The 26807-nt window shown below is 33.8% G+C and overlaps 2 protein-coding genes across 3 annotated transcripts; both read left to right on the top strand.

Moving 5' to 3' along the window:
• Positions 1-1570: 1570 nt before the first annotated feature.
• Positions 1571-23435, top strand: RGD3 (ROOT GROWTH DEFECTIVE 3). Of its 2 annotated transcripts, XM_028050359.2 has the most exons (29): positions 1573-1756; positions 2523-2614; positions 2701-2795; positions 3306-3520; positions 4053-4107; positions 4677-4758; positions 5284-5618; positions 5972-6080; positions 6206-6800; positions 6988-7120; positions 7317-7385; positions 8990-9201; positions 11146-11368; positions 11501-11674; positions 12991-13416; positions 13499-13933; positions 14064-14183; positions 14266-14730; positions 16107-16645; positions 17017-17509; positions 17586-17654; positions 20285-20389; positions 20469-20696; positions 20776-21039; positions 21115-21164; positions 21351-21460; positions 21558-21640; positions 22430-22642; positions 22975-23435. In XM_028050359.2, exons 2-29 carry the CDS (start codon positions 2566-2568, stop codon positions 23143-23145), a joined length of 6117 nt encoding a protein of 2038 aa, XP_027906160.2. In that variant the 5' UTR covers positions 1573-1756; positions 2523-2565; the 3' UTR covers positions 23146-23435. The 2 variants fall into 2 exon arrangements, 1 of the variants encoding a protein (XP_027906160.2); XR_003599778.2 differs by lacking the exons at positions 20776-21039; positions 21115-21164; positions 21351-21460; ... (1 more) ...; positions 22430-22642; positions 22975-23435 and adding an exon at positions 18011-18074 and having other exon boundaries at positions 1571-1756; positions 20469-20633.
• A 532-nt stretch (positions 23436-23967) lies between these two features.
• Positions 23968-26008, top strand: LOC114165780 (Ribosomal L18p/L5e family protein). Its single transcript, XM_028050364.2, has 4 exons — positions 23968-24220; positions 24298-24384; positions 24507-24614; positions 25539-26008. Exons 1-4 carry the CDS (start codon positions 24002-24004, stop codon positions 25932-25934), a joined length of 810 nt encoding a protein of 269 aa, XP_027906165.2. The 5' UTR covers positions 23968-24001; the 3' UTR covers positions 25935-26008.
• The last annotated feature ends 799 nt before the right edge of the window (positions 26009-26807 follow it).

The raw sequence follows: 26807 nt of genomic DNA, 5'->3' as shown, positions 1-26807 counted from the left end.
TTTTATTTTTTAAGAAAAATAATAAAATTGTCATGTGTCAATCTGACATTGTGTAATGTGGCAGAGACTGTGATGTGGCTGTGGCTGTGCCACGTGTCACTATTGATGTGAAAAGTCTCAATATAATCCCTATATTTGTTATTTTGTCTCAATTTGGTCCAAATTTTGTTAAAACTAAATCAATTTCATCCGGTATTAAATTTAAATTTTATATAAATTTTACAATGGTATTTTTATTATAGTTGGTATTTTTAACAATATTAAATTTATTTAAATATATATTTTGCACTGATATTTATTTAAATTTAAATTTAAATATTTATATATCCATAATTTATAGATAAATGTTAGAGTTGTTTTAAAAATAAAAATTTTACAAATTCAAATATAAATTTTTTTAAAAAAATTATAACAATTCTAACCTTTGTCAATATTAGAAGTATAAAAATTATTGATACATCAATATTTGAAACAATATTTAAATAAAGTTCAATACAAAATATACATTTAAATAAACTTAATTTTGTTAAAAATATCAATTATAGTAAAAATACCATTATAAATTTATATAAAAATTAAATTTGATATAGGGATGAAATTGATTCAGTTTTAACGAAATTGATTCAGTTTTAACGAAATTGAGACCAAATTGAGACAAAATAACAAATATAGGGATTACATTAAGATTTTTCACATCCAGTGACACGTGGTACTGCCACATCACACTATTTCTGCCACGTGGCATAATGCCAGATTGACACGTGGCAATTTTGTTTTTTTTTTAAATTATAAAAAAAAATAAAAAAAATAAAAAAGTCAAAAATGTCAAAAGAACCACGTGCTGACACATGTCACATAATTAGCACAGTTACTAGACAACTAACGGAAAGAAAGCGATCGCACTAAATTTTAAAAAATAAGGACTCAATTGAATCAAATAAAAATGGGGAACCTACTTGAGATTGGTACAAAAATAGAGACCTCTAGAATTATTTAACTTTTAAGCAAATTCAAAAACCTTAGCATTTAGAGATTGAAAAATACAGAATATTTCATTGATTTGTGTTGAATTAGCTACTTTTTAAAAAAGAATAAAACTAAGTATTTTGTTTGTAATAGTTACAACATAAACTTTTTTTTTTCTAGTATTGTATGTTTCAAGCCCACAACTATATATATAACCATTAATTTCTAAAGTATAATCTTATAATATTATTAACCTAAATGAATTTAGAGGTTTTTAATATAAAATGAATTATATAAAAATATTATTTTACATCTTATTAAAATACTTGCTATAGTGCCAGTCTCACTTCCAAATATTATAAACCAGTCTCAATCAATTAAAAATCAAATAATTTAATTTTTAGAAAACCAAAAATAAATTAAATAAATTAAATAAAAAACAAAATTACATATATATTATATATATGCAACAGAACAACAACGAAAGCCAAAAAAAAAAATGAAAAAAAAACAAAGAAAAATATATAATATATTATATATATATATATATATATATATATATATATATATATATAATGATTAGTTAAAGTAAAAAAAAATGAAATAAAAAAACAAAGAAATATATATTATATACGTATGTCATTACTTCAAAAGAGGAAAAAGAGAAAGAGGGATCAACGACGCCGCTGAACTAGCGTCCCGACGGAGCTGCCACGCGAGGCGATCAGAGTTGCCGTGCGAGACGATCGGAGCTGCGACGTGAATGACCGGAGCTGAGATTTCGAAATAGGTCAATGTTTTCAAGTTCTATCTTCTCTTCTTCTTCGATTAGGGTTTTCGAGTTGGGCTTCAATCTCTGTTTTCGCATGGATTTTCGATTTGGAGCATTGGGGTTTTGGTTTGGGCTTAAAATCCGAAAGCCAACAACATGTTTTTGTGGCATTTCGTCTCGTTCTTCGAATTCGGTGACTCCTCTCGAATTCGCGAGTGGTACGAGTCGACGAGTTTACTCCTAGTTCACTACGAGTTTGAAAAAAAACGAGTTTATATACGAGTTAACCCGTGAACACTGTCATGACTCGACGGGTGTACGAGTCAACCCGCGAGTTTGATAACCATGGGTTGAACGAAACCAGTATTTTTATCACTTTTATATATCCGTAGTCTATTGTTTGACATGCCTGTCTATAACAGAGTCATTCAATGTTAACCAAGATCCTCTCTACTATATTGTTTATGAATTATCCATATTTCCAACAAGTTATTTGTATTATTCCTATCAAATATTACTATCAGGTAGAGTCTACAGTTATTTGGAAAATTGCAAAAAAAATATTTGCTTTTCCATGATGTTAAGTGTGTCTAGTCCTAGGAATGACTACAGAGTGCATGACTTGATGTTACCAAAGTTATTTATGCCTTTGATAATCTTCATATTTAATGGTAACTTATATGTGGATGTAGATTGCTGAAAGGTAGAAAGTACTTTGATGCATTGTTGCAAAAACGTTATCAATGCTTTTATTCAATAGCATATTTTTTGGTTTGTACTGTAGATTATAGGCAAAGGGAGCAAATAAGCATTTGGAATGATTTGCTATGGCCCAGCAGTCATCTAGGCTCCAGCGTTTGCTTACTCTCCTGGACAGTATCCTTCACAATTTCCTTATTTCTACATTTACTTAATCCTTTATTTAGTTTTTTCCTGAATTTTCTTTAACCAAACTTTTATAGCCGGGTCAACCCAAGCTACAAGGTTGACCGCTGCTCGTCAGATAGGGGACATTGCAAAATCACATCCTCAAGACTTGACCAGTCTTCTCAAGAAGGTATCAGTTTTGCTAAAGTTCTATTCATACTCTATTTCTGTAATATGTTCCTTTATGTACTGTCTTCATTGTAATGTACTTGTACCTTTTTATCTCTGTCTCTCTGCTATCAAAAACATTTTGTTGGTAGATGGACTCTATGTTTAAATATTGAGATATGAAACCATTTCTGGACCTGCTTGTGATGGTTCAAGCTTTTGGAATAGTTTTTTGACATGTTTTTTAGCCTCTTTTGTGAAGTAAACAAGATTTAAGTTCTTAATGTTTGCTTGCTGCTTCTTTTATTTAATAATTTTTTTTAAAATAAAATTTCAGCAAAAGGTTATGATTGCCTGCTTCTGTAAAAAGAGCAGGTTAATGTTGAAACAGCATCTAGTAACTTGATTTAATTTAGTTTCAGCATGTTTTGAAAGCTATACAAGATAATCATTAAATACTTATGGTTGTTTCTTTTATTTAATGCTGATAACAATAATGGGCATTAACACCCTGTTTTCATTTGATGCTTAGGTTTCTCAATATCTCCGCAGTAAAAATTGGGATACACGAGTTGCAGCTGCTCATGCAATTGGATCAATTGCTGAGAATGTTAAGCATATAAATTTGACTGAACTTTTTGCTTCTGTTGTATCAAAAATGAGTGAGAATGGGATATCTTGTAGCATTGAGGATCTGTGTGCATGGCCATATTTACAATCAAAAATTACAGGAAGCTCATTCAGAAGGTTGTAAAAAGAATGATTCTTTGATAATTTTTTTTTTTGTGGCATAAAAAATATTTCTATTTGAGAAAAAGAAGGAAGGTACAGGTAAGGGGAGTAATCCTTCAACATCGAAGACAAAAATAATAAAAAACAAAAAACTGGCGGTGCTCACCAGGCTGCCCAATTCCTTGCTTATAAAAACTAGAAATATCTTGAAAAAGCTGTGGGCTGAATACTGAAGGGAAAAATAAGCAAAATTATATGAAAAAGGTTCAAGGGCTAAAAGACATCTTTAGAACTTGTGGCTTTGTACTCCAGTATGTTGGACCAAAGAATTGCACTTAAACTTTACAATGCCTGAGTTTTAGCCCAAAGTTTTTACCCAAACCTATGTACTGAACTACAAAAATCTGTTCCAAATTAAAATACATCTAGAGAGTACCATGAACTGAAAAGTTATGACTTGATATGGTTTGAAAAATAGTTTAGCCCTGCTTCTGTTATGACGAATGCATTTTATTTGGAAGATATTAACTTTGTTCCTTGATGGCAGCTTTGATATGAACAAGGTGCTTGAATTTGGTGCCTTACTAGCTTCAGGGGGGCAGGTAGATCAATAATCTCTCTCTCACACACAAATATTTTATCACTTGTTGTCGGTATGTTAGGATTAAAAAATACCATACATATTAATTGCTTTCCTTCATCCAAAAGAATATAATACAGACAGAAGAAATGTAAATGGTCTAGGAGTAAGGAGAGAAGGAGTGTGAAAAAGTACTTCTCTACTTTGTAAAACTTTTATAAATCTAAATCTGTTTCTTCCCTCTAATAATTGCTACTAGACTTGATTATGATCTAGATTTTCAGCAAAAAAGATCAAGCACCAAACTACAGCTTATTTTTCAAACTACCAAAGAATTGCATCCTTCCTTCCAATGGTTTTCATAATTTTTTTAGTGATTATTTTAATCTGATTACATTATACTGGAATTAGATGTTTCAAGATACTACATTGGTTATGAAATTATAGAAGAAGTTTTTAATTTCCATCACGTTCTCATGGAGCCCAGCCTATAAATGTACTTGTATGTTTTAATTTCAATTCCTTGAGGTTTTCTGTTGTCTCAATTGCATGTGCAGCTATTGCATAAATATTTTTCTTGCTCCATTTCAGGAATATGATATTGGAAATGATAGTATAAAGAACCCAAAGGAGCGATTGGTTCGACAGAAGCAAAATCTTCGACGTCGTTTAGGTTAGTAAGAATGCCTAATGGTGTAGTGTGTCATTGGCCAGGAAGTGCTATTGAAATGATGACTAAGAAATAAGTTGATTGCTAAACTTGTGTAGCATATGCTAACTCAATATCTGCTCTAGTTGATGTAAATGGACAACTGTTGAGAAGTTGATTTGGTGACAATTGTATTATGGGGTTTAATAAAAGGAGTACTTGCCATATATTTTCAATGCTTTGATACTCCTTTTACTTTCCCCATCTAAAGGAGTTGAAACAAGGCATTAATTTACTTTCTATTAGCTTAGAAGTCTATTTGTTCAAGTGCTTTTTTTTAATTTTAAACATGCATAATTATTTGTTGATTATGTTCATATAAAGCTTAAGCATATAAAAAAGCAATTGAAGCTAAAACGATTAGCTTATTCAAGTCACACTCAAAGAAAACTATATCATTGAACTCTGACCTTCCCCATGCCAAACTTATACTAATGCACCCTAAGTTTATGTGCTCCTGATTCTAGAAGCTCCTCTCAATTAATGTAGGTTTGGATGTCTGTGAACAATTTATGGATATCAGTGATGTAATAAGAGACGAAGATCTTATGGTGTCCAAATCAGACCCACATCTGAATGGGATTGATCGTAGAGTTTTTACTTCTTGTTCTGCACATAACATCCAGAAAATGGTTGCAAACATGGTTCCTAGTGTCAAATCAAAGTGGCCAAGCGCAAGAGAATTGAATCTTTTAAAGCGTAAAGCAAAAATAAACTCAAAGGACCAGACAAAAAGCTGGTGTGAAGATGGAGGTACAGAGGCATCAGGTGCTCAAAGTTTGACTCCAAAAGGCACATGTCCTGATTCACTGAATTACAGTAAGGTAGTATTCTGTTTTTCTCGTCAGTTAAACGATAATTTCTGGCCTCTAGGGCGTCCCTCTGATTTCATGGCACTCCTATTGTCATTGGTGGCAGCAAATAATTTTTAATAATTATTATAATTATTCAACTTTTATTGGTTGTTGTTATTGCTATTCGTGCTGCCATCCTATTGTTATTGTTGTATGATACAACCTTTTACACCTAAGCAGGATAACAAGCTTTGGTGTGTTGGTGTCTTGGAAAATGCGATCTTAAGCTCTAAATAGTTAATAAACGAGTAGATTCTTTTTCTTTTTTCATCTCGTATGACAAGGCGTGATTTGAAATTATTTTAATGCATCATTTTGTTCAGGTATTCATGGATGTTAATCATGACGACGATGGCTTTGAGCATGATGGGGATGGGCAATGGCCTTTCCATACTTTTGTTGAGCAACTTATTATAGATATGTTTGATCCTGGTAAACATTTCGCCCTTTGTCACTTTTTGTACCATTTGATAAAAGAATGTTGATATTCATCTACTGCTATATTTTCACATCTATTTATTTTCTTTGAATGCTTATTTTTCAAATGCTGTCGGCAGTTTGGGAGGTACGACATGGTAGCGTGATGGCACTGAGAGAGATTTTAGCACATCAAGGTGCTTCTGCTGGCGTATTTAAACCTGACTCACACATGGGTGGGACCCTGTTTATTGAATTGGAAAACAAAAGTATACCAACCACATTGAAGAGAGAGAGGGAAATTGATTTAAATATGCAAGTTTCAGCTGATGAGTTTGATTCAAACTTGAAGAGGCCAAAACTTGAAGATGTGTCATCACCAAACTTTATGGATAGTGTGATGACTTGCAACAATATCACTTCTGAAACCCATGGATGCAATTTAACTTTGGATTACGGGAACGGGCAATTTAATGGTAATTCCAATGACATGGATCTGGAGTCTCACTCTGATGGCTCACGTGATGCATGCAAAGAGTCTGCCATTATAGCAGAACAGAAGGGTCATCTTGATGACAATCAGATGCCCTCTGGAAATCTTATTGCGCTGAGAAATCTTCCTCAGAACTGTGAGCTGATGAACTCTGTTAAAGTGGCTAGAAGATCCTGGCTTCAAAACTGTGAATTTCTTCAAGATTGTGTGATACGCTTTTTGTGCGTGTTGTCACTTGATCGGTATGATATTTTTGTTCGTTTATTTCTTTTAAGGCATGAGCTAGATCCTGCTGAACTTCTGTTTATGTAACTGATTCCAAAGTACTGTAGTTCCATGTGCTATTGATGACTCTTTTATTAAATAGATACCTAAAAGCTGTCTCCTATCTGCAAGTTTCTTTATTCATATTTTGTTATTTTATTTCAGCTTTGGAGATTATGTATCTGATCAGGTTGTTGCTCCAGTGCGTGAAACCTGTGCACAGGCTTTAGGTGCTGCATTTAAGTATATGCATCCGGCACTAGTAAATGAAACATTGAACATATTGTTGAGAATGCAGGTAAACATTGTTTAATGCTGCAAATTTCTTCCAGTTAATAATGTAATTTACAATGCTTAAAGATGCATTTTGCCTTTTCATACTATCTCTGTGCTTTTCCTCCCCTTGAAGCAATTTCTTCTTTTGATGGGTTTTGGTTTGTGTTCTCTTAGATTTGTTTTTAATCTTTATGCTTCTGTTGTTGCCTTTTGTTCAGTGTAGGCCAGAATGGGAGATTCGTCATGGCAGTCTTCTTGGTATAAAATATTTGGTTGCTGTACGGCAGGTGCATATCTGTTTTCTGCCATTTATCTTTGATACTTCTGTCTCTCTCTATATTGGCACTGTTGTGTCATATTTTATCATGTGCAGTCTATTAGATATTATGTGCAGTAATTATTTATAAAATAGTGCATCTATCTATGCTGTTTAAATTTTTTCATTTCCCTTTTTCTGCATATAAAAGTTTGTTTCTTGTGAAGACCATCTGGGTTCTTCCCGCCACTGTCTCTGTACAGGCACTGTTCTGTCATATTTTATCATGTGCAGTTTGTTAGATATTTATATACAGTAATGATTTATAAAATATTCTGTATCTAACTGTTTAAATTTTTTTTACCGCACTCTTCCTTGAGTATAAGTTTTTTTTCTTTTCTTGTGAAGGCCCTGGGTTCTTCTTTCCACTGTCTTATTCCCATCCTTGATCCATTGAAGCCTAATTTGCTTCTTATATTTGTGTGTAAATATATTTTGAAAACTATAAATCAGCAAAATGAAAACTAATGACTTTCAAACTATTCTAGCTCAGTACATTTTTTTTGTGTTTATTACCAATTTCTCATAACTAAGAAAATATAAATATTTGGAAGACTTGGGATATGTTTGGGATGATTACTCGAATACAAAAAGAACAATAATCCTACTTTTCTTTTCTCAATCTAGATGGTCATGAGCTTATGGTTAGTAGTTTCTGGATCCCTAATCTTTTACTGTACAGAAACTCTATGTATTTCTGTTCTACTTGGATATAGCTGGATATATTAGTTTTTATAGGATTAATAGCCGTTTTTTTGATGTGGTTGTGTTGCATGCAAATGATTGTTTGACTAAATCCTCTTTGCTTTTAAAATAGAATTCTCTTTGTCCAAATGATATGGTGTTTGCCTGGTAGGATAGGGTTGGTGTTATATTGGAATTCTGAAAATGATTAGGTTGTTTAGTTTTATTGGGGATTCTTGAGTCACATTTGGTTCTATGACTTTGACTAGGTTTTATTGTTTTGCCAACAATGGTATAGCTGTTTAATGTATTCCCAAGTTTGTGAAGATTGAATCTAATGGTTCACTTGAGGGGTGAGGTCAACTGTTTATATGTTCAAATTGAAATGATGTCTATGAAGGATGTAAATGTGATATCCATAGAATATAAACAGTAGGTAAAAGACCCTCATCCACTCAGTAGTAGTTAGTACCGGAGTGGAGAGCCTACACCATTTGACTCTAAAGAAAAAATATCTATATCAAGTGTAGGACTGATAGCAGGCTGATAAGATTTTGCTGTGTTCATTTTCAATTTGATAGTGATATGTTCTTGCCCCGTCAAGGACATATTAAATAAACTGCACACTACACTGCTAGAAAAACTTCAGACCAGAGCCCATCTGATTCTTATTTTCGTGTTTTTCTTAATTCAACGGTTGATGACAGTTGTAGGCATTACAAAGCTGTAACTGAACATAACTGGTGTAGGGTGTTGTTCGATTTATGAAAACCTAGTAGTCTTTTCTTGATTGATGTGCTGCTTTGCTTTTTATTGCTTAAAATTTGAGACAGGTTTTGCATTGTTCCTTCTGGCTTTTGTTTTGCTTGATGCGTCTTTTACTGATGCTAGGAGATGTTGTCTGATTTGCTGGGACGAGTTCTTCCTGCTTGTAAATCTGGATTGGAGGACCCAGATGATGATGTCCGGGCAGTTGCTGCTGATGCTTTAATACCTGCTGCATCTGCAATTGTTTCCTTGCAGGGTCAAACATTGCATTCAATTGTGATGCTTTTATGGGATATATTGCTTGATTTGGATGATTTAAGTCCGTCCACCAGCAGGTATTTTACTGGCTAAAGTTTTGGTAGTTACCTTTCAATCTTAGTTATGGTGTCCCCTTTTGTTAGATATAATGATTGTTTGTTTGATTAGTTTTCAATGCACCATCACTTATAGAGCCACTTGAAAACTATAGATTTTTAAGTGACTGGATTTTTATTTCTGAATTTGATAAGCACATAAGGAAGGTAGCTGCTCCTAAATATAGACTCCGTTACATACTAAGAATGTATACACGCTAAAACGATTTTGAAGAGACTGAATTTTTATTTCTTAATTTGATAAATACAAAATGAAGATTGCTGGTCCTAAATATAAGGTTCATTACATTTAATACGGGGATTTCAAGTGAGACCATACAAATCTCAAGAGTCTAAGAATTTGTACTTGCTACCTAATGATAAAAATGAATATTAATTACAATAATTATACCCAACAACAGAGCCTATAAGTTGATGAAATTGTGAGTGGACCATAGGTTATTTTTTGGATGATTTTTGATTAAATGTTGACTTAATAATTGTCTACTCAATTTTGTTATCCAAGTCACAAATATTCTTAAAACAATTAGGAAGATTTTAAATTCTGTCATGTTATACTTCATGAGTGCAAGCCTTGGCACAGCAGTAAGGTTATTGCCTAGTGGCTTGACTACGGAAGCATACATTTGCCGTGCCCGTACCTAAATAGGTGGGAGCTTCCTGCATGGGGTCACCTTATGTTATACTTCAGGATTCAACTAAAGCCAACATTTTGAACAATGAAATAAAACTTTTTTATTTGGTTTCCGCAAACAAGTAACTGTTGTGTCACACGCAAAATGCCTTTCTTCTTTTCATTGCACCCTTAACCAACATATTTATTCTGCTAGGATTAAACTACTTATTTTACTTTCTCTGATTTTTTTTTTTTTTGTGTGAAAGTTTTTTTTATATTACAATTCTTCGTTTACTGCTTGCTAGATATTTTTTGAGGTTTAACTATACTTTAGTTTCTGCAAATATGACTGTTTGATGTCCTTGCTAAATTTTGTCGGGTTTGAATCTTTCACATCTTTTGATCTTTCATCATTAACTATAGTTAGGTTGGCTTTTCAGATTACGATGATTAAATTATTTATTTTTAGGTGTGTAATTGAATTAAGCAATATATTTAGTATTTGATATAAATAAGCTAAATATCAATATATTTAGTATTTGATATAAATAAGCTAAATATATATATATCATTATTTTTTGTCTTTCAATAATTTGCTTTTAATATTGCTATGTTTAACAAAAAAATTATTAATTAGTTATTATATTTTTGTATTTTTCAATGACTGTAATATGATTTATTATTTAATATATCACAGATAGTATTTTGTCTCCATAGACAGAAATAGACAGAAATAGGAAAGATATTAAATATGTTTCATATTTTTGGAATTACTGATTATTAAGAATTAAAAGTTAATCAATACTCTTATTTTTATATCATTACTCAATTTAACATACTATATTGAATATTTTTTTGACAATAATCTTTCCTTAGGTATACAATGGCAGATGTATAACTATGAAATAAAAGTTATATTATATGTAATTACCTTCTTAAAATAATATTCCGTGAACAAAAGGTAATGATAGTTTGCATGGGTTTAAAACATATTTAAACCATTTTTTAATTATCATTTGCTAAACTAATAGCTTAAATTTGTTTCCAAGTAAATGTGACGCTTTTTTTGTAATTAATTCTTTGAAGTAGCTGAATCAGAGTACTCGCATGAATATAAGTTCATCATTATTTTAGTTCAGAGATTATGCAGAGAATAAATGGTTTTTATAATTTCAAACGGAAGCTTACCTCTAATTCTAGGTTTTGCACTATGGTTTACGTTGTATTGAGGCCAAATGATTGTTTTACAATGGTATATTAGTATTAATATGTTAATTATCTGTTTGCAGTGTAATGAATCTACTGGCAGAAATCTATTCTCAAGAAGATATGGCGCCAAATATGTATGAAGTTTTGAGATTGGGAGACAAGGAAATGGAAAATGGAGGTGGTGGTTCTGGTGATGGCGATGGAGAAGAAAATCCTTATGTGCTTTCAACATTGGCACAACGTTTGTGGCCCTTTATGAGGCATAGTATCACATCTGTTCGCTATTCTGCAATACGGACTTTGGTATGTATTTTCTTTCTTGATTTTTAGTGAAAAAATTGAATCTCATCTTATCAAATGTATTTATCAAATGGTTTCTTTCTCACAAAAGGTGGTACAATTGTTGATGTCTTGCCATGAATTTTCTATCTTCAGGAGAGGCTACTTGAAGCTGGATATAAAAGAAGCATGTCTGAGTTGTCTGGTGCTTCATTCTGGCCCTCTTCTATATTTGGAGATACCCTTAGAATCGTATTCCAGAATTTGCTATTGGAAACAAATGAAGATATTTTGCAATGTTCTGAGAGAGTTTGGAGTCTCCTTGTTCAGGTATATGAGATTTGGTTTTGTACAAGGCCTAAAGAAGGTTTATTTCATCTGGTTTCACATTCTGTCAGCTTTTGTGATGGAGAGATAAACATATTTTCAGGACTATATTTTAACTGTTAAACGAAATTAGTTTATATAGTTTCAGAAATCATGTACAGTACTATGTTAAAATAAGTAGTAATATTACATGCGTGCACATTATGATCATTCATGTGTTCCTCTCTTAGGCACTGTTTGGTTTTGAGGGCAGGAATTGAGAAGATAGAAATAAAGAAATAAGTTGTGAATAGAGGATAGTTAAGAAATGAGATTGAATATTTAGTTGTTTGGTAGAGTAGAAATAGATGAGTAATAAAGAGAGGATTTTGAAAGTTATGTAATTTGATTGGAAGTCAGGATAGAGACAGAAAGATGAATAAGAATGGTGAGAAATAATACAGTGGGTTCCACCCACTATTATTTTATTTATATATTTTCTTTTCTCCTGCTACCTCTTTTTCCCTCTACTATACCGAACAAGGGGTTAGAGAAGTGATAATTCTTATGGAAACCAGTTGGTATATAAAATATGTTATTCTATTATCCTAGCAACGTAGTCATGTTATACTTTTCAGCTACTATTGCAACAATCTCTTTCAAGCTGGAGCATGTAATAATTTACTTTACCATGTTTCTTAGACCTCTAGGAGGCTTTGTAAATACATGTGCTAGCTGGCTGGTCATTTAAGTTGATAAAGCTACTAAAAATGCACCTTTACATGATATTTCCTGGAGTAGACTACAATCCATCTCTATGTGTCTAGTTCTGATAATGGCCTGGTTTGTTTGTGCTTACTTTTTTAAGCGTCTTTCAATAAAATAAACAGATTTCAATTTTTGAATGCGTTTAATCTGCTTATTTTAAAAATATAAAATTTTCTGTTTTTTTAATAAGCACATTCTGTCTGCATAAATAAGTGATTTTTTAGAATTGTTTATTTAAAGAATATTTATTTTAAGTTTGAACAGATTGACTGTGACGTTGATTCTTTATTGTCTTCTTTTTTCATCAAAGTATTTTATGTTGAAAGTTTGCTTTGTTTCATGTAAATCTTCCCACTACTTTATGTATCTAGTCAATCATTGTTGTGGTGTTATAGATGTTTACAGTGGTCCATTTTTTCTGTAGAATTTTCTGCTCACCTCTTCCCTTCTCTACGCCCTAAAAAGTGATTCCATAGTCTTCCACCTTTGGTCGTGGTTGTTTAAATTTTACATGTATTGAATTGATATCTCTATTTTCTAATCCAACTAGTTGTCTGCCTGCTTAATGGCAGTGTTCTATGGAGGACTTGGAGATGGCTGCAAGTTCTTACGGGTCTTCTTGGATTGAACTTGCATCTACACCATTTGGATCAGCATTAGATGCCTCAAAGATGTACTGGCCAGTTGCTTTTCCACGAAAAAGTCAAATTAGAGCAGCTGCTAAAATGAGAGCTGCAAAAATTGAAAATGAACGGGGTTTGGAATTTAGTCTTGATTCTATTAAAGGAACTATTCCACAAGATAGAAATGGAGATGTTCCTATGAATTCTGTTAAGATAGTTGTCGGTGCTGATGTGGACACATCTGTTACTCATACCCGAGTAGTTACAGCAACTGCTTTGGGATATTTTGCTTCTAAGCTGCCAGTGGGTTCTTTAAAATATGTGATTGATCCACTATGGAGCTCTCTAACCTCTTTCTCTGGTGTCCAACGCCAGGTACGTATTTGAGTACATAAATATACAGCTCAGCAAACTTCAGCCTTCCCTACCTGCCATTAATTTTTTCTATTGTATTTAGGTTGCATCTATGGTACTTATTTCATTGTTCAAGGAGATTAAGCTCAAGAATTCGTCCAAAAACCTTGATGGTATACCTGGTGCCCTCAAAGGTTGGTTGCTGGACTTATTAGCATGTTCTGACCCAGCATTCCCAACAAAAGATTCACTTCTTCCTTATGCTGAGCTTTCCAGAACTTATGCAAAAATGCGCAGTGAGGCTGGTCAATTACTAAATGTAGTCAAGTCTTCTGGTATGTTTGATGAGTTATTGACAGCAACACAAATTGAGTTGGACCGCTTGAGTGTGGATGACGCTATTGGTTTTGCTTCAAAAATTCCAGCTTTGTGTAATGATAGTTCTGCAAATGAGTCCTTGGCAAAGAACATCATGGATGATATTGAATCCTCCAAACAGAGACTCTTGACAACTTCTGGATATTTAAAATGCGTTCAGGTATACTTAAAAATTTATTACTTTGAACTTTCTTGAAGTGGTTCGTATTACATGTTTTGTATTTCATGTGTTTTAAGTTGTCGGCAATGATTTTGACTTGCTTATTTACTGTTCATCTGATGATTTGCAGAGCAACTTGCATGTTACAGTCACTTCTGCAGTTGCGGCTGCCGTTGTCTGGATGTCTGAATTTCCTACACGACTTACACCAATCATTTTACCTTTGATGGCTTCTATCAGACGAGAGCAGGTGTTGGTTTAGCTTTTTCTGTTTATCTTTTGCTTGTTTACATGTTTAATTTATTGATATTTGATAAAATGACAACTTTCAGGAGGAAATACTCCAAATGAAGTCTGCTGAAGCCCTTGCTGAGCTAATGTATCACTGTGTTGCACGTAAACCTTGCCCCAATGATAAATTAATTAAGAATATATGTAGTTTAACTTGCATGGATCCCTCTGAGACCCCTCAAGCCAAATCGCTTTGTACCATTGAGAGTATCGATGACCAAGGTCTTCTGTCTTTTAGAACTCCTGTGAGCAAACAGAAGTCAAAGGTCCATGTGCTAGCTGGTGAAGATCGTTCGAAGGTGGAGGGATTTTTAAGTAGACGAGGATCTGAGCTTTCATTGAGGCTTCTATGTGAAAAGTTTGGTGCATCATTATTTGATAAGCTTCCTAAGCTGTGGGATTGCCTTACTGAAGTTCTTAAACCTATAGAGGACACTGAGGAAAAGCAAGTTACTGTGTCTATTGAGTCTGTTAGTGATCCTCAGACCTTGATTAACAATATCCAGGTTGGCATTTTAAATTTTATCTGTGTTTTTGGTTCATCAATTGTAAGATTTTGCATCACTAGCTGTGAATAAATGAGTTAGACTGCAGTATCAGAAAATGGGATTAAATTGTCAAAAAAAATGTCCTTCTCTGAGCATTTGGATACAGTTTTAATTTTTTCTTGTAATGTAGGATTGAACAGTTGAAGATAAGACACAAATGCAATGGATTTTCTTATTTTTCACAATGTTCCCCCATCTGTAGGCTTTAAATAAAAGACTTACAGATTTATAGTTGTTGAAGTTGCTTGAGTGGGTGATTTTAATCAGCAGTAATATGCATATATGTATATGTGTGTGTGTGTTAGCAAAAAGTGTATACAAGAAGGATGACAGGACAAGTTTAGACTATGGGAACCTGTATCTATTAGACTTTTCAGACTGCCTAGAAAACATCTTTTATAAAGATTTACAGGACTGCTTTTCTGACTGCAGAGGGAAGTAGTTAATTCTCAATATTATTTCACTGACAGCCGGTACAACTTGTCTTTTCTTAACAAAATGATTTACAAATGTCGTTTGTTGAGACTGAATTAATCTCTCCGCTGTACTTTTTATGTCATGAATTTTTTCTTTATGCATGCGATTATGTAGAGTATGAAAGCATGTTAAAAAATTTTGGTGGTACCCATGATTGTGTAAACACCAGTGAACCAGAGCATTATGGTGATGGACATGCAAATATACTAGTTGAGATCTAGGGGGGATTCCAAATATGCATTTTTTTATAAGCACATGCAGAAGAACACTTTTCTGTTAGCTGAATATATTTCATTTTTTTATTGCTGCGTGCGGAAAGCGGTTTAGGTATTGAATTTTCTAAGAACCATAACTATGATTACACTCTTGCCTTAATGAACTGTTGAATCATATCTAACTTAGGTTGTTTGCTGAATAGAAGTTTTTGAACATTATTTTGGATTCCTACGGAGGTTGACTAACTAAAATAAGTACCTTGTTGATTATAAATCTATTAAAAAAATTGCCAAGGTAAAATTCCTTGGAAATATTCGATGTAAAGAACCTTTCTTCCTTTTGTTGGCATTACTACCTGTATGACAAGGTGCAGAAAAAGTTGTAGTAAATTTTTTGGTTACATGTATTGAAACATTCTTAGAATGTGTTATCTCTCTCTAATTATGTATCATTGTGTGTTTTATGTTACCCTGCAGTTCAATGGCTTCAAGTAGAAATGTTGCCTGTTTGTTGGACTTATAATACATTTTTTGCATTGATTACTAGTTCAATAATTCTTCCCCTTTAACCTTATTCATTTGTAACGTTTTTAGTGATTGCATATAGTATTCTGCTTAATATACGACATGGTTTTCTTGTAGGTGGTGCGCTCTGTTGCTCCCGTGTTAACAGAGGAGTTGAAGCCAAAACTGTTGACACTTCTCCCATGCATCTTCAAGTGTGTTCAGCATTCTCATGTTGCTGTTAGATTAGCTGCTTCACGCTGCATCACTTCCCTGGCACAGTCAATGACTGTGAAAGTTATGGGAGCTGTGGTTGAAAATGCTATCCCAATGTTGGAAGATTCATCATCTGTTTATGCTCGACAAGGTGCAGGCATGTTGATTAGTTTTCTAGTTCAGGGGTTGGGTGTAGAGTTGGTCCCTTATGCTCCTCTATTGGTGGTTCCACTTTTGAGGTGTATGAGTGATTGTGATCAGTCAGTTAGACAGAGTGTGACCCATAGTTTTGCTGCTCTTGTTCCTTTACTTCCTTTGGCTCGGGGCCTTCCTCAACCAATTGGACTAGGGGAAGGTGTATCTAGAAATGCAGAAGATTTGCAGTTTTTAGAGCAACTGCTTGACAACTCTCATATTGAAGATTACAAGTTGTGCACTGAATTGAAAGTAACATTGAGGAGGTAAACTGGACTTACTTGTCTAATATTTCTTTGGAGAGAAGACGGTTTAATATTCTAATTTGGAAAGTATGGTTTGATAGTGAAGTTGAGTGTTAAATTTTCACATAACGCCTGCTATTGCGCATAAAAAAAGAAGTTCTGTTTGAAGTCTCTGCAGCAAAGATGACAAGTCAGAAGTGTTGTCATCCGAGACCATGCTCTCTCTCCTTCTAATTTATTTTTTCTCTAGTTACTTTGTTCATTGCAAACGTTTCAAGTATAATTGTATTAGTTACTTTTTTATCTAAACCTTTTATATTTTAATATTTGCGATCTATTAATTTTGCATTTACCTTTTATATTTTATTATACCGTTGTTCTTGTGTTTTCAGGTATCAGCAGGAAGGCATAAATTGGTTAGCTTTTTTGAAACGTTTCAAGCTTCATGGAATTTTATGTGATGACATGGGACTTGGAAAGACACTTCAATCATCAGCAATTGTGGCCTCTGATATAGCTGAGCATCGGAATACAATTGGGAATGAGGATCCTCTGGCATCTTTAATTATCTGCCCATCAACTCTAGTTGGGCACTGGGCCTTTGAGATAGAGAAGTATATTGATGTTTCTGTTATATCTAGTCTTCAATATGTTGGTTCTGCTCAGGAACGAATGCTTCTTCGAGATCAGTTTTGTAAGCATAATGTCATTATAACATCATATGATGTTGTGCGTAAAGATGTTGATTTTCTGGGACAGCTACTCTGGAATTACTGCATTTTAGATGAAGGGCATATAATAAAAAATGCCAAGTCTAAAGTTACACTTGCTGTAAAACAGTTGAAAGCCCAACACCGCTTGATATTGAGTGGGACACCTATACAGGTTTGTGATGAGTTTATATCTCATTTAAGTTACAATCTGTCACTACTAATCTTATAAATGTTACCCATTCTTGCAGAATAATATAATGGACTTGTGGTCCCTCTTTGATTTTCTGATGCCAGGCTTTCTTGGAACCGAGAGACAGGTACCTTTTTTGCTGATTGTTATTATATTTTATATTGTTACAATAATATACTGCAACCCATGCTTGGTTATTGTTATAATTGGAGAACATGATACATTTGGTATGTTAGGGTCTATTGTTTTTCTGCTTGTCATTAAAATTCATGTTGTTACAATAATACAACTGCGACCCTTGATTGTTTTTTTGTTATAATTTTGGAAATATGGTGCATTTGGTATGCTAGGGTCTGAAGCTTTTAGCTGCTTGTCATGATAATTCATGTTGTTACAATCTTATACTGCAACCCATGATTGGTTTTCGTTATAATTTGGAACCATGATACATTTGGTGTGTTCGGGTCATGTAACCATGTGCAGGTCAGAATCATGTGCAGTTCTTATACAAGTTGATATAGTTGACTGATAATCATCCAAGCATTTGGTGAGCCCACTTTCAAAAAGCCAACTTTTAAGGGGGAGAACTAAACACTTAAATACTACGCACTGAGCATCACATACTACTTGATGTGGGAAATAGGCATTCACAAATTACGTGAGTCTCTATTATAGCACTACCCTTAAGAGCCAATGTTTTGGCTGCTTTCATCCTACGATGCTTTGCTAAGTGATGCTTTACTTAGTGACGCATCACAAAGTTCCTTGTTGGTCAAAATTCCTTTTTGGTAGCCCTTTCCGAGATACAGGCAGCTCCGATACTAATTGATAAATACCCAAGCTCGTTCAGAACCCACCCTCAAAAGCTATAGCCATAGCCATTAATGGGGATAATCAAATGCTTAAATGCTTCACCAAACTTTCTATATTACTTGACTTTGGACTTAAACATCTCCTAATACCAAATCCCTATCATTGACCAAATGAATTATATCCCTTTATATTATTTGAATGCTTGTGTTGAAGATTTCATATTGATTAGATATATGACTAAATTATATAGTGTATAAATTAATAAAACCTCACCTTACAAGTTGATTTTGTTGGGTTGAGTTAGGTTTAAACTCATCTTTCTAAGGTGGGGTTAAAATCTAAGCTAGGTTTGTTGGGCCTATATCCCGCTATCAGTCCACCTGCAAATATCTAGTTCCGTATTCAGGATGTCTAGCTCTCGGTATGAGGGTTGGAAATTTCATATCGGTTAGGGATATTGCTAAATTATGCAATCTGATTTTGTAGGGTTGAGGTAGATTTAAAGTCCACTTTCTAAGAGCTTGTTTAGATCAGCTCAAGTTACACTTAAAAATATTTCCCAGCTTCGTTTACTGCTTCAAACCCTCATCTGGGTTTATTTTTTGGGTGGCACTGCCTTTGGAGACAACATTTTTGATTCCAATGTCTATTAATTGCTACGTGATAGAAGTAAACATGTCATTATATGTCCTCAACCGAAGCCTAGCTGGAATGTCATTGACCACAATGTCATTCATGCTTTTAATGAAATTTAGTATTACTAAATATGTTATGAATAAGTCTTTTTTTTTCTCAATACACTTGAATCAGATTAAAATCGAAACGGAAGCACAAGATTTGGGTGATAAACTAGCTTGGGAGGTGTTTCCTCTGCTCTCATAATATTGTACATAGGTTTCCCTTAGTTAGGGAAAGAATGTTACTCTACAGGATATTCAACCTTCTTACCCTAAATTTCTACAACTTAAATTGAAGTTATTACAATAAATAGTCCTCTTATGGGGGATCCCTTAATACATCTCAAAAGTCTAACCTGAGTATCCTAATGACTATCACATGGGGAATGATGAAGTTTACTAAGCATGCTTATCAAAATAAATGTCTTGCGTTGTTCTAGATAGTAACTTAGCTTCCTAACCAACCTTCAATATCTCCCTGGTTTAGCATAGGATTCTTTTGGCATAGTAGAAGCTGGATGTACAAGTATCAATTGGCTCAGTATCCAACATACCAATTTCTTGTAGAATATTGTGCACATTTCCTGAGACATGACATCCGTTGAGGGATCCCTAATTCCGGAGATGCTTGCCTTCCCAATTATTTATAATTATATGAAAGCATGATGCAGAAGTGGGCCTCTTCAGTGTTCATACCTGAATCCCTAAAGTATCTATGGGGGTTTTATGGATAAATAACACCATTCTTGGGCTCAGTATCCAACATACCAATTTCTTGTAGAATATTGTGCACATTTCCTGAGACACGACTTCCGTTGAGGGATCCCTAATTCCGGAGATGCTTGCCTTCCCAATTATTTATAATTAAATCAAAACATGATGCAGAAGTAGGCCTCTTCAGTGTTCATACCTGAATCCCTAAAGTATCTACTTAGCCGTTTGCATTTATTTGGTGCTTGACATTGGCTTTGTCCATTTTGGATTTTGGTTATCTCACGCGCAGTAACACTCCTTCCCCTCACAACAGAGCCATGTAACCATTAAAATATGTAGAATGTACTATAAAACAATGTTCATTCAAATTTGTAAATTTCCCTCATGATAGTGTGTCCGTTTATCATATTTTGTTCAGTTTCTTTAGCATATTTTAGCCATCTAGCTCCTATTTATTTTTTTTTTTAATGTTAGTACTTTCTCTACCAAGCACCGATGCATTTTAGCGTACTTTTTAAAATTGTTTTCACAATATTTAATGTGGCTTTAACAGTTCCAAGCTGCATATGGAAAACCACTTTTAGCTGCAAGAGATCCAAAATGCTCTGCTAAGGATGCTGAAGCAGGAGTACTGGCTATGGAGGCATTGCATAAGCAGGTAATTTTCTCTTTTTTATTATCATTGAACTACAATTGTTTTTTCTTGCCTTCTAATTAGATGTACTTTTGTCCTCTAGGTAATGCCTTTCCTCCTTCGTAGAACAAAGGATGAAGTCTTGTCTGATCTGCCAGAGAAAATAATTCAAGACAGATACTGTGATTTGAGCCCTGTACAATATAAACTTTACGAGCAGTTTTCTGGTTCTCGTGTAAAACAAGAAATGTCATCTATTGTAACAACGAATGAGTCTGCTGTACCAGAAGGAAGTGGCACTTCTACTAAAGCGTCTTCACATGTCTTCCAGGCAATTATATTTCTTTAATTATTAGTTAACTATTGTTCCTTCTATTTTTTAACACCCAGAAATACATTCCATGTTCCAGGCACTCCAATATTTGCTAAAACTCTGTAGTCATCCATTGCTTGTCACTGGTGAGAAGATTCCAGATTCACTTTCTCCCATCCTCTTAGAACTGTTTCCTGCTGGCTCTGATATTGTTTCAGAACTTCACAAACTCCATCACTCCCCAAAATTAGTTGCTCTTCATGAGATTCTAGAAGAATGTGGAATTGGAGTTGATAATTCAGGTTCTGAGGGTGCAGTTAACGTTGGGCAGCATAGGGTCTTGATATTTGCTCAACATAAGGTGATGATTACTGTTTAGTTGGAGCTACCTTTATTGTAAAGATTAAGAAATGATTTACTGATTGTTTATTTGCAGGCTTTCCTGGATATAATTGAAAGAGATTTGTTTCAGACACACATGAAAAGGTTAGTTCCTGGACCTAGTCATCCACCTATTAAATTATGGTTTGGATTCCCATGCTTGTTTCATTGCATTGAATGATTTTTTCGTTATTGAACAGTTGCTGCTTGTTTATGCATGGAAATATGATTCTTTTAGATGGGTGTATTTTATTCAGAGTTTTCATCTTGGGTATTTCCTTCGTGTCACAGTGTCACATATTTGCGGTTGGATGGATCAGTTGCATCGGAAAAGCGTTTTGAAATTGTCAAAGCTTTCAATTCAGACCCTACCATTGATGTCTTATTGCTTACAACACATGGTAAGGTCTTTTGGCACACCTTAATCTATCTAACCATTTATTTTTCTTGTAGTTGTAGCTTAATATTTGGAAATTATATGAAATTCTCCATCTGCAGTCGGTGGGCTTGGTTTGAACCTGACATCTGCAGATACCCTTGTTTTTGTGGAGCATGACTGGAATCCAATGCGAGACCATCAGGTAATCATGATCCATTTGGTGATTTCTTTGGGTTTTCTTTTTCAGACCAAGACGATTCTAATTGTCAGCATAGAATTTTAATTAGCTTTAGGATTAGACTTCTTTCAACAGATTTTTAATCAGGTTTTTCAGATTCAATTCTAATTGTACGTACTAGATAGTAGTTTGTCACCTGTGTCTAGCTTTAGAGGCTTGTTTAAGATATTGTGAAAAATCACTTTTTTTTTTTTAAGAAAAAATTGATATTTGAAGTTGTTTTGAGCCAACTTTTGTCAAAAAGAGCAGGGTCCAAAAGTAATCCAATTGCAGATTTGTTCTGGAAGCAAATAGCAATAATAGCTTTTGAACATAATCACTTGTGATTGATGAGAGAAAGTACAGGGTTTGATAGGAAACTATTTTTTAAGAAAAAATATATCAATTCCTTGTTAATGAAAAAGAGTACAAATCTTGTCCATGTATGGTTTCTGAGAGAAAAATATATTTTAAATTAATAATATACTTAAAAACCTAAAATTGTTTTCACAATTATGGCCGCCACATGCCAAATGTCTTCTATTTCTATAGAAACTCTGAAAAAGAACATGGTTTATCTTTTCACAACCTTGTAGTAACTTATTAAAAGCTCAAGCTAATAGCTGTTAGTGGTATGGGTATATACTGTCTTCTTGCATGGCCTTTTTATATTTAATGCCTAACAGCATGGAGCTATTGCAATCTTGCTTTCAATAGGATGAAATTTCTAATATTTGTTTTTGTAATGTTACTGGTTATATTAATAACCTGCAGGCTATGGATAGAGCACACAGGTTAGGTCAGAAAAAAGTAGTTAATGTCCATCGACTAATAATGCGTGGTACTTTGGAAGAGAAAGTTATGAGTCTACAAAGATTCAAAGTGTCCGTGGCTAATGCTGTTATTAATGCTGAAAATGCTAGTATGAAAACAATGAATACAGATCAGTTGCTTGATTTATTTGCATCAGCAGAAACCTCCAAAAAGGTATGACTACTTGTTCTTGGCTGGTTTAGAATACTCTAAATGCAGAATAGTAGATTTTGAATGGGGGTTGTTTGGTGAAATGAAGATTGAGTATTATTATGTGTTTTCATTGTGTTTTTCTATGCGTTTTATGTATTTCCTTGCAATTTTATGTTGCTAGAAGATTAGCGTCACATTATTTTATGGATGGGGGGGCTTTTGTGTTGGGCTAGGGTGTTGAAATTTGTATGCAACATTCTTGTGAGGGTTGAACCATTGCAATTTGGGAGAACTCCCTGATAGACCAATTAACATGATTTGTTTTCTGATGCTTTGGACTTGATCATTTATAGGGTGGTAATGCTGTAAAGAGTTCAGAGAACAATTCTGATGGAGACGCAAAATTAGTAGGCAGTGGGAAGAGATTGAAATCGATACTCGGCGGATTGGAGGAGCTATGGGACCAATCACAATATACAGAGGAGTACAATCTGAGTCAATTTTTAGCGAGGCTTAATGGCTAATACCCAATCAGAGTCGGTGTACATATCCAAGAGTACAAATTTTGACATTGTAACATCTCATTTTTTTCTCCCCCATGCCCTTCAGTCATTTTTTGTCGTCACTTTTTGTACACCCCAATTCTGGTATCTGCTCCTGTGCATGCAGACCAGGTAAATCAGAGTCTGTATTTACAGGGCATTGAGGATAGCGAGTTTTGAGTGTCTTCAGGAGGGATGGAATAACATTTTTTGGATTCTGTATATATACACAATCAATCCTAATTATAGTTATAATCGTTGCTAACATCAAATTCTTTTCATTTTGCAATTTTCATTGGAAAGCTAGTAATACGAAATTACCAATACCTCAAATCTGCTATCGTCGTTTGGAGACAGATAGGGAAACGCATTTTTTATTTGTGAAGAATGGCTTAGTTTGGATGGTTTCCCGGCTAATGAGATAAAATAATGGAATAAGAGACGGGTAAAATTAAGTTATCCTTTATGGTGATATGGAAGATTAAAATTACCTAGTTTTGGGTTATTAAAATATGGAAGAGCAATAACAAAAGCAATAATTATAGATTATATCAAGTTGGTTATATTCTTGTTCTTTCTCTCCCCCATAAGTTGTGAATTATTCATTAATGACTCAAAGTTACCTTTTAAATTAAATGTTTCATTGTGAGAGCATTTGAGTTGATTTATTTAAAAGTAACCTTTTCTTCTTTTGGCTTGATATACTTCTAAGGCATCTCGGAAGCAAGTCATAAATAATTTTAAAGTGAATTTGTATGTAATGATCTTCACATATATCGAAAGCGGAAGGGTAAATTAGGAAATATGAAAAGAAAAAGTAAAAATAAGTTTATATGAGATGAAGGAGAGAGAAAGAAAGAGAGAGAGAGAGAGAGAGATGGGTTGCATCGTGAATCTCAACAGCGCAGCAACCGCTTCACTTCGGTTGACCACTCCGACTGAAGGCGACAAGAAGGAGCGTGGATTTTGTTGTTTTCCCCGTCGCCGCCACCGTCGTCATCATCAGTTACGACCCCCTTCCGTTCCAACCGCCACCAATTCCCGTTCCCATTCTCTGGTTCGTATCTTCATTTTTACTTTTATCATTCATTCTATTTGATTGGATTCACAATTCACCGTCATACACACAAACAGACCGTCACCAATGAAGCGCTCAATGTTATGATTTCTGGGGCTCCCGCTTCTGCCAAAGGCACCCAGTGCCACCTAATCGCCGACAAGGTTACTTTCTTTCTCTTTCTACTGCTTTACTACTGCACACACTCACACACACCTACATAACCTAATCCAATCTTACTTTTTCTCTTCAATTCATTCTTACCCTCCATTTTCTTATGCTATAGATGGTCAAGGATCGTGGTTGGCTTTTGGATGCTTATCCCAGGAGCTTGTCTCAGGCCACTGCACTTAAGGGATTTGGGTTTCAGCCTCATACTTTTCTTCTTCTAGAGGTAAACATTTTGTTCTTTTCCTTTTAACGTTTCTACCTCTCATTACCCATTTTTTTTTTTTTCATAAACCAGTTGGGTGGTATTAGAAAAACGAAGCCAAATCAATGTTAATAGTGATACTATAAAAGCCAATACCAGTTGGATTAGATGCCAAGTGTATCTCCTCAGCATGAATCAATAGAAAAAATGGACTTTGTGTATTTTGAATTAAACAATAATTAGTAAAATAAAACATTTGACGTATTCTGAAAGGGGAACAGTTACATTGGTTGGTAGATGCTTGATGCTTAGCTACTTTAAGCTTGAATGTTGTGTGTCTTCGAGTGTTATTAGTGGCTGGTTTCGGTCAGTTTATTTTGTATTCAAGAAGTTTCTAATAAAGCAAAAGCTAAGATATAGGAGAAAATATATTTTGGACAGGTCCTGCTCCGTATAATTGGGTGAAACCTACTTAAGCTACTTTTTTTTTGTCTTCAGATTAATGGAAATGTCTCAAAGGAGGAAGTGTAGTGTGCAGAATATTTTCCAAGTTCATTTTTTATGAGAAATGATTACCATAAAATCGATTTTATGTAATGGAGGATTTTGTGGATTACCACTTGGTCGCTGTGTGTTGTTTTTTTTACATTTTCTGTACATTATTCGATGATAAAGGAAAATGACCTATTCTATGTTCTTGTATAGTTTATCTTCAAAGTTTGCCCTTTCCTTGATTGTATCTGCGTGAAAGTCTCCTTCGCTTGGATTGGAGTAATACAACAATGTTATTTTAGAATATTGTTTGTTGTTAGCATTAACCAATCAAAGACATTGTAGAAGGAGCACCCTGAAACTTGTGTTGGGGGTTGTGAATTCTGAAATATGAACATTTGACATGAAGTAAAACAGTGTATGGTCTAAGTATTTTTCCTTTAACATGTGTAGGATTCTTTCATTCGAGCTGCCTATACCCGAAGATCTCGTGGTGAAGCTGCAAAGAAGCCGAACAGGAAATCATGGAAGCAGAGGACAGATATGTACATGAGACCATTCTTGTTAAATGTTTTCTTCTCAAAAAGATTTATTCATGCAAAAGTGGTACACCGTGGAACGAGCAAAGTCATATGTGTCGCCACCACAAACGCCAAGGATCTTCGAACCTCCCTTCCATCCTTGATAGATCATAACGCATGTAGAGTGGTTGGAAGGCTTATTGCTGAGCGATCAATGGAAGCTGATGTATTCGCAGTGGCGTATGAACCCAGAAAGGATGAAAGAATTGAAGGTAGACTAGGGATAGTTCTTGACACTATTAAGGAAAACGGGATTATTTTTATTTGACCTCATTTTTAACTACTTGTAGTGTAACAAATATTGTTTTACTGTTTATGGTTCATTTCTGCATTAATTTCCTAGTTGATGAATTATGATTTTGTTCTTCTTTTGTTAGATATTTTGAGTTTCTGGCATTTTTCATGATCAAACAAAGCGTAGGTGTCATACTAATATCACTGAACAAAGGAGGCTAACTAGATGGTATCAATTACATGAATACCTATTCAGCTTAATGGTAATACAAAGATTTTGAACAATGAAATATAACTTTTTTGTTTGGTTTCCCCAAACAAGTAACAGTTGTGTCATATATGATGGAGAAAAAAATTGTGATTTGGTTATATTAAAAGGAAATCATGAATTTGGAGTATATTATAAGAAGGGTGAAATTTGTGATTTGGTTATATTTACATACATTGATTACGTAGGTTATCTATATCATAGGAAAAATAATATGTGGTTTTATGTCCATGCTTTAAACAAACTTATTTCATGGTATATTAAAAAACAACTTAATATTAATTTGTTACCTTCTACAATATAATATCATTAAGTTAATATACAAAACAATTTTATATTTATTAAAATTAAAGTGAAATAAAAAAAAATTAAGTAAATCATTATTATAATAGTTTTGTAGAAAACATATAAAAATAATAGTTTAAAAAAATAATTATATTCAAAAGGATAAATTAAAATATATATATATATATATATATATATATATATATATATATATATATATATATAGACATAAGAATCCTCCTTATGTATAATTATATAAATATTTGTAAGTGTTTGTAACACAGAGTAAAAAAAATAAACGAAAAAATAATATATATTTGAATTATACATAAAAAAATATATGTTTGAATAAAA

Source organism: Vigna unguiculata, chromosome 10 (assembly GCF_037176805.1).
Source record: "Vigna unguiculata cultivar grain cowpea cultivar isolate G323 ecotype 2 chromosome 10, ASM3717680v1, whole genome shotgun sequence".
NCBI classification, from domain to species: domain Eukaryota; kingdom Viridiplantae; phylum Streptophyta; class Magnoliopsida; order Fabales; family Fabaceae; genus Vigna; species Vigna unguiculata.
This window is presented reverse-complemented; position numbering and strand designations above follow the sequence as displayed.